A 13893-nucleotide genomic window follows, 5' to 3' on the forward strand; every position below is an offset into this window, starting at 1 on the left:
CCCCCACTGGACTATTGCCTATGTTTCTAGCAGGCCTTTCCATGGCCCATGCATGTCAGCACAGTCTCACCCCTGGGAGCTGAGGAGATCTCAACAGTGACTCTGCATGAGGGTGTTGCTGCATGTTACGCTTAGTGCCAATGATGCCGTGCTGCAGGTGGAAATTGAGAAAAGACTTGGTGGACCAGGGATTCAAAGCAATTGAGTGCTTAATGGATACTCTGTGGGTACATGAGATGGGGAGCCAATGTGGTGGGGATGGTGTACCAGGGCCAGAAAGGAGGACATCTCATTTACTCACCTTCTCTCTGTTGCTGTGGGATCATAGGAGGCGGCTGTGGGAACGCTTGGCTAATCTGGCCATAAGCAGCAGGATAAGCAGCTGTAGGGTAGAGAAAAGGAGAGAGGAAGGAGGGACAGAGTTCAGTGTTGAGAAAAAAGGAATTTTCATTCTAAGCCATACAAAGCTGGAGGTGGGCTTTGCTCCTGGATTTTGCCTCTGTGAAGGGCCATCTCATGCAGCCTGAGATGTGGCAGAAACACCACGGTGGTGCCCCAGGAGATGCCACATCGCCTAGAGCACCCACCCTCCCTTCAGCTTTATCAGTAGTAACACCAGGGACAGCCATGTGATGTAGACAGGGGTCGCCGCTGAGATCTCCCCCAGGAGATGCAGAGCCATCCCGGAAGGTACCACAACCACATTCATTCATGAGCTTAGTGCATTGATGCTTGTGCTGACAGCGGTGAGCAGAGTGCATGCACACATTTCCCTGGCTAATCTTTCTTGCACCCTGATTATTTCACATTCTTATAAAAAAAGTTCATGCGCGTGTTTTCTTCCTTACTCTAACCTTTATATGCACACACACCGTATAGGCACAGTAGCACATACACTGTCAGATACACATTTTCTTTCATGTCTGTAGAGACATCCTCTCTCACACACAAACTCAGTGGAAACAGTGTGCAGCAATTAAACAATTTTCCCCACCTCAGCTCTCCCACCAAGCAGACAAGGGGAGCCATTCAGTACCACAGATGGTAGTTGATGTGCCTTGCTGCTAAAAATACAGAGTACGGGTCGCCTATGAGCCCGGAGAGAGGGGGATAGGGGCCATGTGTGTGCAGAGGGGTTAATTAACAGCTCAAAGGGTTGAGCTGCTTCCCATCTATCAAACCTCACAAGCAATAAATGACAATAACTAAAACACTGGCAAATGAAGCCCTACATGGAGAATTAAATTAAGTTTCCAGATACAGCACTGACATGAGATAATAGCCATTCCTCAGCGGGAGCCCATGATTGCTCCAGTTACCGCAGGAAATAATGACTTTGGGGTGGCAGCTTCCTCACAATGTGGTCCATGGACACCTCACGAGGGGAGGCTGAACACGGCGGGGTCGTGGTCTGCACCAAGTCACTTTGGCTGGTGTCAGTCCATCAACTGCAAAGGAGCTGCTCAGTGTACAGGGCAAAGCGAGTGGAGGTTGGAGTCTCCTTCTCTGGAGATATTCAAGACCCGCCTGGACAAGGTCCTATGCAGCCTGCTGTAGGTGACCGTGCTTCAGCAGGAGGGTTGTACTAGATGACCCACAGAGGTCCCTTCTAACCCCGAAGATTCTGTGATTCTGTGATTCTGTGACCCCTTGGGAGCCGTGGAGCAAGCTGCTGGGAAGCCAGCAGTATGTCTGCATAGCTTCTAAGCAAGCCTTAAATTAACTAGCTGGGGTATGGCCGGTGTAGACATACCCTAAGATATGGATATGTGCAGACATACCACACCCTTCCAGGCTTTGCAGGGTTTGATTGCCCATCTCACCTCCTAGCTGCAGCACTCAGGAGATCTCTTACAGAAAATGGCCCCCAAATCAGTGGCCTGATTTTGCACTTGTGCACTGTGCTAAGCAGACCTGAGCCGGTCCAGTTGATGAAGCTGCACCAAGGTGCAGGCTAGTGGGAGCCTTTTCCTGATGGAAGGGAGGAGGTTGCCTCCTTAAGGAGAGAAGACACTGGGCTTTATGTTTGTTTTCACAAGTAGTGCAAATTTAAATGGAGAATCTGTGGCCCCTGCTTGCCCCTTTATCAGCAAACACCTTCCTTCCCCCAGCCCCTCCACGTGTATTTAGAGATTAAAGGCTTTAGAGAAGAGAAAGTTCTATTGGGAGAAAGTGTTAATACTAACGACCTGCGTACTGCTGCACTCCAGCGTAGGCTTGCTGCAAGGGGTCTGCTGCAGTGGGGCTCTGTGCTGTGGAGACACAAGAGAGAGAAGGAATTAAAGTATTAAAGCATGCCAGGCACTCCCTTTCTCTTCTATCATCAGTGTGTGGTGTGAGACAGACAAACCCAGGGCCTGAAGGTCCTGGAAAAGGAGCAGCTCATTCACCCTGTGGACAGGACTATGCAGAGCCCTCCCTGATGGCCAGCAGAGCTCTGTCTCCAATCTGTCACCCTGTGGGACTTTAGAGCAGAGGGCAAAAAACCATCTGCCCTTTTTTTCTGAAGCTTAAATTCTGGACCCCACCTCTGATAATGCAGATTTTTGGCATTGTCGTAATCAACCACAAAGCACCCTCATCTTACGCCAGAACTGACACAGTGCTAGGTGCTGTGCAAACTCAGATCTCAGTGACAGCTGCAGTCGCATGAAACTTTCAGTCAGAGCGGATAACAACAGAGGCGTAGCAGGAGGAAGGAGAAGAGAACAAAGCAGTGGCTCTTGCCATCCTGCTGTCCCTTCGAAGGACTGCATTGCTGCCAGGCAGCCCCCTGTGAGAGAGCAGTTGCTGCTTGGAGGGAAGGGGGACACGCCACTTGCCTGTTCCAGCGAGGATGCTGTGAATCTCTGCATAAGGCTTGCATTCCCTTGCTGGCTTCAAAGTGCATTTTCTCTCTTTACAAGTGTGCATCCCTCCCTCCTAAAACTGTTTATTTTTGTGAAACTTTGAAGTTTAGCTCAAATACAACCAAAGATAGTTAAGTTGTTTTTTTTCCTTTTCCCCTTTGGTTGACAGGGAGAGAAAAAAAGAGAGAGAGAGAGAGTCGTGTTGGATAAGCTCTTTCTTTATCTGCAGCAATAAAATATTTAAAGCAAAGCTTGGCTGAACCTCTAGTCCAAATGTCACCTTGGCCCTGATATTTCACTTCTTGTTATGAGTTTAATTTGTATTTATTGGTGCTGCACCATTCTACACTCACTTAATCCTTCTGGCTTCGTACTCATAGGATGATCCCGTAGGGAGCTGCCACTTTACCCCCTCCATCCCACCTTCTTCCTTCCTACAAGCACAGAGGTGTGGCTGGAGGTGGGAGCTTGGAGGTTCTAAAGGTGTGGGCCTCTTAGAAGGACATCTGGTGCCATTGACCTATCCAAGGAAAGACACTGACTGTATGCCACAGTTTGGGGAAGGTGGGCAAATGTGAGTGTTATGGACCCAAGGCATACGGTCAAAGCATTTTCTTATAGATACAAATACCAACTTAAAACTTAACGTCAAAGATCACCATTGAGCATAATGGAAACTTGTAGGGTCTTGCACTTATCTCCACAAATACAAGGAGGAATGGTGAAAAGACCAACCTTTGAGAGGACAAACCCAATTATCTGGCTAAAGCTTGGAGGCTCCTCTTCGTTATAGGCATTACTGGACCACAAGGAGTATGAGGATGGGGTAGTCACAGGAAGAAATAAGTGGGATTGCAGTGCTAGGCTGGAAGTTGTTTGGTTGATTTCCTAGGTGACTTTTGGCAGGTCCCTCATATGCGTATATGTGAAATGGGAAAGCACTGCCCTACTGTGAGGATTTTCACCCCTTGAAAATATTGTGAGGATGATACATCAAAACATGTGGGAGATCAGTGGAAGACATAGTAGAGATGCAAAGCCATTTTTCAAAGGGTAGATGCTGCAGGAAACTGGAGCGAATGCTTGGAAAATATAAAAACTAATTCTACTTATTCCTGCCTAGAAGGAAGCAACGAAAGTCTGGTTTTTTTTTTAACCTCTGCCCAAAACCATTCTCCTCTAAAAATAGACTGTTAAGCATACTGCTCCAGAAGAAACCTTAACAGCTATGAAAGACTGAATGATACACCAGTTCCCACATCCCTATGGGAGAATGGATCATAATAACTTGGATACCTCAAAATGACTAAGTCCTGTCAGGTAGAAGATATCTCCTGAGGAAGGTGAGGGTACATGCGGTAAAAGGAGCGAATCTTTATAAGACAACAATGTTTTTTGCAGTCTACAGTAAAGGAGGTGATCTGCTGTTTCTGCCCCAAAGGCAACTCTCCTTCCTAGGTTGCACTCCTCTGTTTACAGAGCTAGAAGCAGAAATTGTCTCCACAGCTCAAGAGATACACTCACAACTTTTCCCTCCTCTTCAGCTGAGGCTGGACTCGGGCATGGTTGTTCTCTGACATCCCGAGAGTTAGTAATGACTCTGTACTGGGTTTGTGTGGCAAGGTTTTGGTAGCGGGGGGTCTACAGGGACGGCTTCTGTGAGCCATCAGTGTGCCCTGGCTGCCAAGAAGGCCAGTGGGATTCTGGGGTGCATAAAGAGGAGTGTGGCCAGTAGGTCGAGGGAGCTTCTCCTCCCCCTCTACTCTGCCCTAGTGAGGCCTCATCTGGAGTACTCTGTCCAGTTCTGGGCTCCCCAGTTCAAGAAAGATGAGGAGGTACTGGACAGAGTCCAGTGGAGTGCTACAAAGATGATGATGGGACTGGAGCATCTCTGCTATGAGGAAAGGCTGAGGGAGCTGGGCTTGTTTAGCCTGGAGAAGAGAAGGTCGAGAAAGGACCTAATAAATGTTTATAAATATCTGAAGGGTGGGTGTCAGGAGGATGGGGCCAGACTCTTTTCAGTGGTGCCTAGTGACAGGACAAGGGGCAACGGGCACAAACTGAAGTATAGGAAGTTCCAGCTGAACATGAGGAAGAACTTCTTCCCTCTGAGGGTGACGGAGCACTGGAATAGGCTGCCCAGGGAGGCTGTGGAGTCTCCTTCTCTGGAGATATTCAAGACCCACCTGGACATGGTCCTGTGCAGCCTGCTGTAGGTGACCGTGCTTCGGCAGGGGGGTTGGACTAGACGATCCCCAGAGGTCCCTTCCAACCCCTAACATTCTGTGATTCTGTGAGAAGCTGCTGGAAGCTTCCCCTGTGTCCGACAGAGCCAGTTCCACCCAGCTCCAAGATGGACCTGCTGCTGGCCAAGGTCAAATCTGTCAGCAATGGTGGTAGCGTCTCTGGGATAACATAGTTAAGCAGGGAAAAAAACATCTGCGTAACGGCAGTTGCAGCAGGAGACAGGAATGAGAATGTGTGAGAGAAACAGCTCTGCAGACACCAAGGTCAACAAAGAAGGAGGGGCAGGGGGTGCTCTAGGCACTGGAGCAGAGATTCCCCTGGCACCTGTGGAGAAGGCCATGGTGAGGCAGGCTATGCTTCTGCAGCTCACCAAGGTCCACGGTGGAACAGATATCCACCTGCAGCCAATGGAGGACCCCACGCTGGAGCAGGGGGATGCCTGAAGGAGGTTGTGACCCTGTGGAGAGCATGCACTGGAGCAGGCTCCTGGCAGAACCTGTGGACCCGTGGACAGAAGAGCCCATGCTGGAGCAGGTTTGCTGCAGGACATGTGACCCACAGGTGACCCACACTAGAGCAGTCTGTTCCTGAAGGACTGCACCCCATGGAAGGGACCCACGCTGGAGCAGTTCATCAAGAATTGCAGCCCACGGGAAAGACTTACGTTGGAGAAGTTCATGGGGAACTGTATCCCGTGGGAGCGACCCCATGCTGGAAGAGTGTGAGGAAGAAGGAGCAGCAGAGACATGTGATGAACTGACTGCAACTCCCATTCCCCATCCGCCTGCACTTCTTGGGTGGAGGAGGCAGAGAAAATTGGGAGTAAAAGTTAGCCTGGGAAGAAGGGAGGGGTGGGGGGAAGGTGTTTTTAAGATTTAGTTTTATTTCGCATTAGCCTACTCTGATTTAATTGGTGATAAATTAAACTAATTTCCCCACTTTGAGTCTGTTTTGCCCATAATGGTAACTGGTGAGTGATCTCCCTGTCCTCGTCTTGTCCCATGAGCCTTGCATGGTATTGTCTGTCCCCTGTCCAGATGAGCAGAGGAAGTGACAGAGCAGCTTTGGTGGGCACCTGGCATCCAGCCAGGCTAAACCGCAACAGACTCCCTCTTCACTGACACAGCAGAAGTCATTGAGCAATACCTGTCTGACTGTGGACGTTTCCTTTATTCCTCACCTTAGCTGGGCACACGTGGGAACTGCCCACTCTCCCACCTACTGCTGGATCTGTGTCCTGAATGAGAACATCCAACTCACTGCCGAGGTGCTCTCCTCAACCTGTTTGTGGATATCTTGCCTGACTTTGGAGCCATATTCTGCCCATAATAACCAGACCATTCAGCTTAGGAAATACACATTGAAAATCACGGTTCATCTTGAAGATTAAATATTAAAACAGGGCAAATAATTTATTTAAAGGGTTTAGAACAACATGCCTTTAAATGCAGCTTTTTCCCTCCCACACAAAGCTTTTAGAGTTCATTATTTTCCTGAGTCTTTACGACTTGTCACCAAGGGTAGTATCTAATCAGGTGTTTCTTTCTCAGGAGGCTGCCTTGTCCCCAGATCATGCAGGTAATTTCCTCCTGGCTCACAGCACATAGAAGCCAGTGTGAAGACTCTTCTCTGATTTCAGTCATCTTTATTCCGAGCTGGGAATCACTTACTCATAGGTAAAGAAAATGCAAGGTGATTGGTCTGACACACAGAACTGTAACACAGACTCAACCATCCCTGGACACTCTTGAAAAGGAATAAGCCAAAAGCATGCCTGGGCTGTAGGACTAGACATCATGGGGAGGCAGTAAACCACTGCTTGAGGCTCTGTGTATTATTCATACTCTCATACTCTGCCTTGGCTATTTGGGAAAAGCAGTTGTGGTGAGTTACCACTTGCAGGAATTTAACTTGGCAGCCCTTAAAAACAGAAGTGATGACTTTAGCTCACTGAAGAACTTGTTTTCCTTAGCTCAAAGAATGTGTTTACTCAGCCTATGAAGATGTGACTTCAGTACAGTGCATGTGTCCGTGCTGGCCTACACAGCCTATGAAGATCACGGAGCAGATCCTCCTGGATATTACGCTAAGGCACATGGAAAATCAGGAGGTGACTGGTTTTAGGCAATACGAATTCACTAAGGGCAAATCATGCCTTTACAAATTTGGTGACCTTCTGCGGCAGGGTTACAGTGTTGGTGGATAAGGGAATAGCAACTGATGTCATCTACCTGGACTTATGCAAAACATTTGATACTATCCTGTACGACATCCTTGTCTCCAAATTGGAGATACATGGATTTGACCAATGAACCACACAGTGGATAAAGAATTGCCTGGATGGGCGCACTCAGAGTGTTGTGGCCAATGGCTCAATGGTCAAGTCGAGACTAGTGATGAGTGGTATTCCACATGGGTTAGTACTCGGACCAGTGCTGTTCAGCATCTTTGTTGGTGACATGGATGATGAGATGGAGTGCACCCTCAGCAAGTTTGTCAACGACACCAAGATGTGTAGTGTGGTCGACATGCTGGAAGGAAGAGATACCATCCAGAGGGACCTGGACAGGCTTGAGAGGTGAGTCTGTGTGAACCGCATGAAGTTCAACAAGGCCAACTGCAAGGTCCTGCGCATGGGTTGGGGCAATCCCAAGCACAAATGCAGACTAGGCAGAGGATGGATTGAGAGCAGCCCTGAGGAGAAGGGCTTGGAGTGTTGGTTGGTGAGAAGCTCAACATGACCTGGCAGTGCCTGCTCACACCCCAACAGGCCAACCGCATCCTGGGCTGCATCAAAAGCAGCGTGGCCAGCAGGGCGAGGGAGGGGATTCTGCCCCTCTGCTCCGCTCTGGTGAGAGCCCACCTGGAGTCCTGCATCCAGCTCTGGAGCCCTCAGCACAGGACAGACATGGACCTGTTGGAGCGGGGCCAGAGGAGGCCACAAAATTCATCAGAGGGATGGAACACCTCTCCTATGAGGAAAAGCTGAGAGAATTGGTTTTTTTCAGCCTGGAGGAGAAAAGGCTCTGGGGAGATCTTACTGTGGCCTTCCAGTACTTGAAGAGGTCTACAAGAGAGTTGGAGAACAACTTTTTTACAAAAGCCTGTAGGGACAGGACAAGGGGTAATGGCTTTAAGATGAAAGAGGGTAGATTTAGAACAAATATAAGACAGAAATTCTTTACTTTGAGGTTGGTGAGGCACTGGAACGAGTTGCCTAGAGAAGCTGTAGATGCCCTCTTCCTGAAAGTGTTCGAGGCCAGGCTGGATGGGGCTTTGAGCAACCTGCTCTAGGGGAAGGTGTCCCTGCTCATGGCAGTGGGGTTGCAACTAGATGATCTGTAAAGTCTCTTTCAACCTAAACCATTCTGTGATTCTATGAATCTAAGATGCAGGGACAGAGACTTCAGGGCTGGCTGGGTACCCTGGCACGAAGCCAAGGTAGCCTGGGCAGCCATGAGCTAATCTTCATGCTGCTGCTGACTTTGCCAGATGAATTAAACCCAGCATAGGGTGTAAATGCCTGTGCTTCCAGTTGCAGTGCGGATGAAACCAATGGCTGGTATCGATTCAGAAATCTTAAGACACAGATTAGACATGTGAGGAAGTTGTGGGCACTCTGTGTTCAGTAAAATGACAACACTTCTACATTCTAATGACCCACAAGGCTTTCAGCGAGTGCTCAGATATTCGCAGGGGTCTTGATGAGAGTTAATCTGCCCCAGGGGTTACATGTGACTGTAGGCTGGAGCATGCCACGTGCTAAAATTCAAAGTGATGAATCATTTCTGTGTCTCAGCATGTGGAATCCGTGAGGGAAGATTGCTTTATTCCTCCATAAGATACACAAAATTTAATAGGGTATGCACCCCTATGGCCCTGAAGCTAAATAGCCAAGTAAGGGCTGGTAAGAGCTATATAGCTACAAGAGAAACTACATGAGGGACATGGATATCATAAAGCACCTTGAAGAGGCTTTTGGACCAGAACTAGCATGTCTCTAGATTGTAACATCATCAAAAGACCCTGGAGTGCTGGTGACTATCTGTGCAAACATGCCCATAGATAACATTTAAAATAGCTTTCCTTGTGGTCGGACTCATGGAGAGCTTACGTCCAATATACAGACATTTAAGAGATTAATTGTTATTAGTGTAGACACTGAGGATCAGCTCGTGAAGTCAAAGAAGCAGAGAGACTCCTAAGAGGCCAGAGGACAACTATCAGTCATGTCTGCCCTGCTGAATTCTGTGTAGCTTTGCTGCTTTACAGAAGCTGAGGATCTGGCCTTGCCAGGGCAAGCTAAAGGTGTACTGTGAAAACAGATACTAATAGTAACTTCATTTGGCAGCTCAGGGCAAGAGCCTTATCCCTGGACATCACCTCTATATTAATTTGATCATTTCCTTATCTCCATGGGAAAAATCCTGCTCAGATACAGTAGTCTCTTTGTGAGATGATCCTGGCCAAGATGCCACAAGGTGACCAAGGCAGATAACCTTCCATAAACCTGGAGACATAAAACGAGCCGATGACCTACTATATATGGCCATAAATATAAATTTAACGAAGGCAGCACTTACTCATCAGGCGCAAGTCAAGAAATGACTCCCAAGTCCTTCAAAGAAAGTAGATCCTTTAATGTCACTTTCTGAATCCTCTGCCTGATGCCAAAACAAAGGATGATTTCCCAAGTCATCATGAAATACCAGTGCTTTAGAATTAACACCAGGAAGCTTTCTTACTACTGATATATCTCTAGATTAAGATCCATCTTTTTAAAGAGGCATTCCACTACTGTTAGGCCAGACATTTAGCTTTTGTCAGAGAATAAAAGGATGGAGGTGGCAGAATGCAGCAGGTTGTTAAAAATAAGTAAAATCAGTTTAAGTGATGTTCTATAAAGAATCCCTCCTGAGATGCCAGTAACATGGCTACAGTGTCTGGCCAAGACGAGCTGTTATGTGGGCACCTTAGGCGAAAATGGTTGCAGGGGACTGAGGGATGGAGTCTGCTGTGATAGTCAGGGGTGTAGATGAGGACAAGCTGCACTGAATCCAGTGGAGGTGATGAAGAAAAAGGAGGATGGTTACTGCCTGAGCCGTTAAAAGGTGCCCTCTCTGCCCCTCTGTGGGTCTGCCTCTCTGTTCCACCTGGGGGTAAGAGAAAGTGAAGGGAATCTGGTTTCTGAAATCAGAGGGGCCCAGTGCTTCTGAAAGACAAAAGCAGGATTTGGCACATTCTGGAACCCTAAGGGACCCTGTGCTTAACTTTGTTGAAAAGAGTCAGCAAACCGTACACCTATATGATATCGTCTTCACCCCCTGCTTCTAACTGCCTATGCATTTCCTGACAGGCATGCCTCATTCCATTGATTTCACTCTGTTTTGCAGTACTGATCCTTGTATGGGCCTACAAAAACATGTTATCACCCAAATCCACAGCTTTGTGCTCTGTCCCATCTATTCACTCCACTTACTGTCCTGGAAGTATTTCATACCTCTCCCAGGAGCTGCTGCTTGGCCACTGTTACCTCTGGGAGGGTGGAAGGGGGAGGAGGACGGCCAAAGACAGGCATCTCTGTTCAGTCAGTGAGGTAGAAATAAAACAATGATAGCAAAAAAAAAAAAAAATCTATGTTCGGGCCAGGATTAAAATAAATAAATAAGAAACTGAGTGGGAGGGCTCTATTCACCTTCTCCTTAAATCCAATTTAAATCACTCTCTACAGCCCTAATCTATATCCATAATTATATCATTTCGTACAACAAGCTTGTGAGAGGTCTTAAGAAATTTATGTAGATTAAAATTCATGGGTGCCATAGTACAGATTCCATATTATTAAGATTGATTAGGACAGCTGATGCTGTGATTAAAGAAGCCAGCGTTTACTGTTGTAATTAATTAGGTATTCAGACACAACAATAACTGCAATAACAGAAAGAATGTGCTGATCCAGCAGAAAACAGAGGCTGCTTCTGTGTTTTATAGTCTCGTTTTGCCATTTAGGGGCTGGACACCACTCAGTCAAAGACATGCTGTCCCACTGCCTCTTCCCCTACAAGTCAAAAGATCCATGAAATCGAGGGCATTAGTGCCCTCTGCTCCATCCTGTTAGTCGGAAAAGCCCTTTTGGTAGCATCCCCAGGTATTGTAGGTGATGGTTTGGGACAACAAATGAGCTTACTATGAAATCCATATAGCTCCTCCCTGGAAATCAAGGTTATCTTTATTATTTTCTTAGTAGTCCCACTTCCAAGACCCATCCGTATTCAGGGCCCTGCTGAGATAGCTGCCATGCAAACACACAGTAGGAGTCGTGTGTGGCCGTGAAGATCTTCCAGTGGACAAAGAAAGACAGACACAGAAGACTCAGAAACTTAGCCTTGGGGCTGCTGAGCCAGGTACATTTCTAGAGCATGGTGTATGTCTGGACCGAATGCTGTGGGGCTTGGTTTTCATCCCAGACCTTCCACAGGTGCAGGCAGGTCACTCTTTCTGTTCACTTGATTAATTTCCTCTCTAAACTCTTCCTGTCTGACATCTTTCAGGACTGAATTGCCAGGTGTGTGTGGAAAGTCAGTCCTTTTCTCTGCCCACACAACTGAAGCCCTGATCTTGCCCAGTGCCGATGGATGGGGTCTGTTGTGATCGGGACTGATCCTGGGACCAACTGGCCCAGAGCTGCAGCCTGCTCTTCAGAAGTGCTGCTAGCTAACTGACGAGCTAATAGATAAGGCTGTCATATTAGCATGCCAGCAACTCCTCCCCTACAAAATTAGCTTGGGTAATGATAATAATTACAGATGGAGTTTGAATCCTGTCTCTGCTGGCAATAGGTGAAATTGGTTACTGCCTAATAGCTCTTTGTTGAGCCAAGGAAAAGGAATTGATAGTCTCGGTTCACTTCCTAAGACATGAGTTTCTACAGCACAGAAGCTGACCTGTGGGGGACACTTTTACTGCCAGTCTCAACAGTGGCTTGGAAACATGTGGCCATAAAGGCTTGGCTGCCTGTTTGTACTGACAGATAGTCCTCACCAGAGAGGGCTGGACCCTAAATAGGGTATGAAGTGGAGCTTGTTGTTTTGTTAGCCCAGATGTACCCACAGTGTAACTAAAGGGGAATGGGGGAAACTCTGCTGTGCCTGCAGAAATCAGAGAGAGGGCTAGACCTGGCAGTGGTGGGCAGTCAGAAACACAATCGCTGTGTGCCTGAGAACAGTAAAAGAGGTGATAAACTTATAATGTACTAAGAGCAATTGAGGGAACTTTGCTTTTGTTCTCCTCAACAACTTAAGCCCAGACCAAAGGCACTGAAGAACTCTGCATCCTGGAAAGCATTCCCCCTCTGAGGTCTCACAAAGCTGCTATACCACTGGATCTATCCCTGGCTCTGGTCAAGCTGGACATCTCTTGGCCCAAGAGAAACGTTTGTTTAGATACTATGGGGTGTATTTCTGCTTCTTCCTGGGAACATCACTGGGCAGAAGACCACAGAGCAGTCCTCAGTCTTTCCTGTGGCTCTGTTTAGTGCCTCCTTTCAGTTCCCTCATCTCACTGATTTAGACAGCAGATCCCTGCTCTCATTTTCTGCCCTTTGCTTTCCCCATTTTCCTATCTCTTTCTCCCCTTCTCTTCCCAAGGAGACTTTATTTTTGGAGCGAGCATCTTATCCAGTCCCTTACAATGCAATCCAGTAGGACAGGACCTGTTACTGGAGAGCAAAGTACTGATGGTGTGAGACACAGCAAAAACTGGTACAGATGGTCTCCACTGTTATTGTACATCACACACTGTTACAAGAGAGGCACTGGGCTCTGGGTGGCTAAGAAGCTTTGGCAGAAGAGCACAATCCCTGTTACTATGGCTAATGTGGAAATGCCAGATGCTCTCTCGTTGCTGCAAAGTGACTCACAAGTTCATGGCACAACAGATTATGCTCTTTGTCCCCACTATACATTGTGACACATAGCCATGTTCAATAGCTCTGCAAGCTGAAAGACTAAAGGGCAGGCACTAATACGCAAAAAGGCCAGATCTCGAAAGGGGCTTGGGCTGTGGGAAGGGGAAATATGTACTCCTTTGTGATTCTGTCCATGCCAAAAAGTGCATCATGAGGCATTATGTGCTGCAGCCAGCAGTTTGGAGAAGGTGAGGGCAAGGCTCGCAAAGAGTATGCCTGCAAGGAATGGTTTTCTATTTCTGCTACATGGATCCATAGCCTGGCCAGAGCCACAGAAAAAGCAAATCCCTTCAGGCACTGGGGCTGTGATCAGAGACCTGGTGAGTAGGGACATTTGACCTACTCTTGCCTTTGCCCCAAAGCCATGGATGGTTTAGTAGTCTGACTCAAATGGTGCTGTGTGTGCCTCTGCTCCAGACAAAGGGAATCTTAAAAGATCACAGGGGAAGACAGAAAAAAAAAGAACGAAAATACAGAGTAAATACTATTACATGATATGGACCTGTTTTGATAGTGCGAAGACTGTGGAGCTCTGCAAACCTTTAGATGCAGCATCTAAAATATTATAGCTAGACACAAATCTGGACATGTAGACAAACAGCATAATCAGTGGGATATATTTGGGTCTTAATGAGGTGGATGTCATGCCTCTACAGATTCTGATTGTCCTGTTTTGCTATTTTCAGGCAACAGAGAACATTCTGCTACAGGATACAATGGTGTGAACTGACATTTGAGTTTTTTGTGGAGTATGAAAGAGGATCTGAGAGCAAAATTCAAGTCATAATCATAGCAAGACTATGGTTATGTACATAATACTGCAGCACTCTT

At 47.3% G+C, this 13893-nt stretch overlaps 1 protein-coding gene across 13 annotated transcripts in view; it reads right to left on the reverse strand.

Moving 5' to 3' along the window:
* CELF4 (CUGBP Elav-like family member 4) overlaps positions 1 to 13893 on the reverse strand; it is a 730949-nt gene that overhangs the window by 58588 nt on the left and 658468 nt on the right. For 8 of the 13 annotated variants that reach the window (XR_012766635.1, XM_075447261.1, XM_075447255.1 and 5 more), the window contains exons 9-10: positions 2187 to 2252; positions 302 to 382 (exon numbers count right to left, since the gene is read on the reverse strand). Coding sequence is in view for 12 of the 13 variants with exons in the window: in XM_075447261.1 (XP_075303376.1) it covers positions 302 to 382; positions 2187 to 2252 (147 nt within the window). In the remaining variant the exon portion in view is untranslated. The remainder of the gene's footprint in view (positions 1 to 301; positions 383 to 2186; positions 2253 to 13893) is intronic. The other 5 variants (XM_075447257.1, XM_075447252.1, XM_075447259.1 and 2 more) reach the window with 1 other exon arrangement.

The sequence above is a fragment of the Opisthocomus hoazin genome, chromosome Z (genome assembly GCF_030867145.1).
Source record: "Opisthocomus hoazin isolate bOpiHoa1 chromosome Z, bOpiHoa1.hap1, whole genome shotgun sequence".
Taxonomy (NCBI): domain Eukaryota; kingdom Metazoa; phylum Chordata; class Aves; order Opisthocomiformes; family Opisthocomidae; genus Opisthocomus; species Opisthocomus hoazin.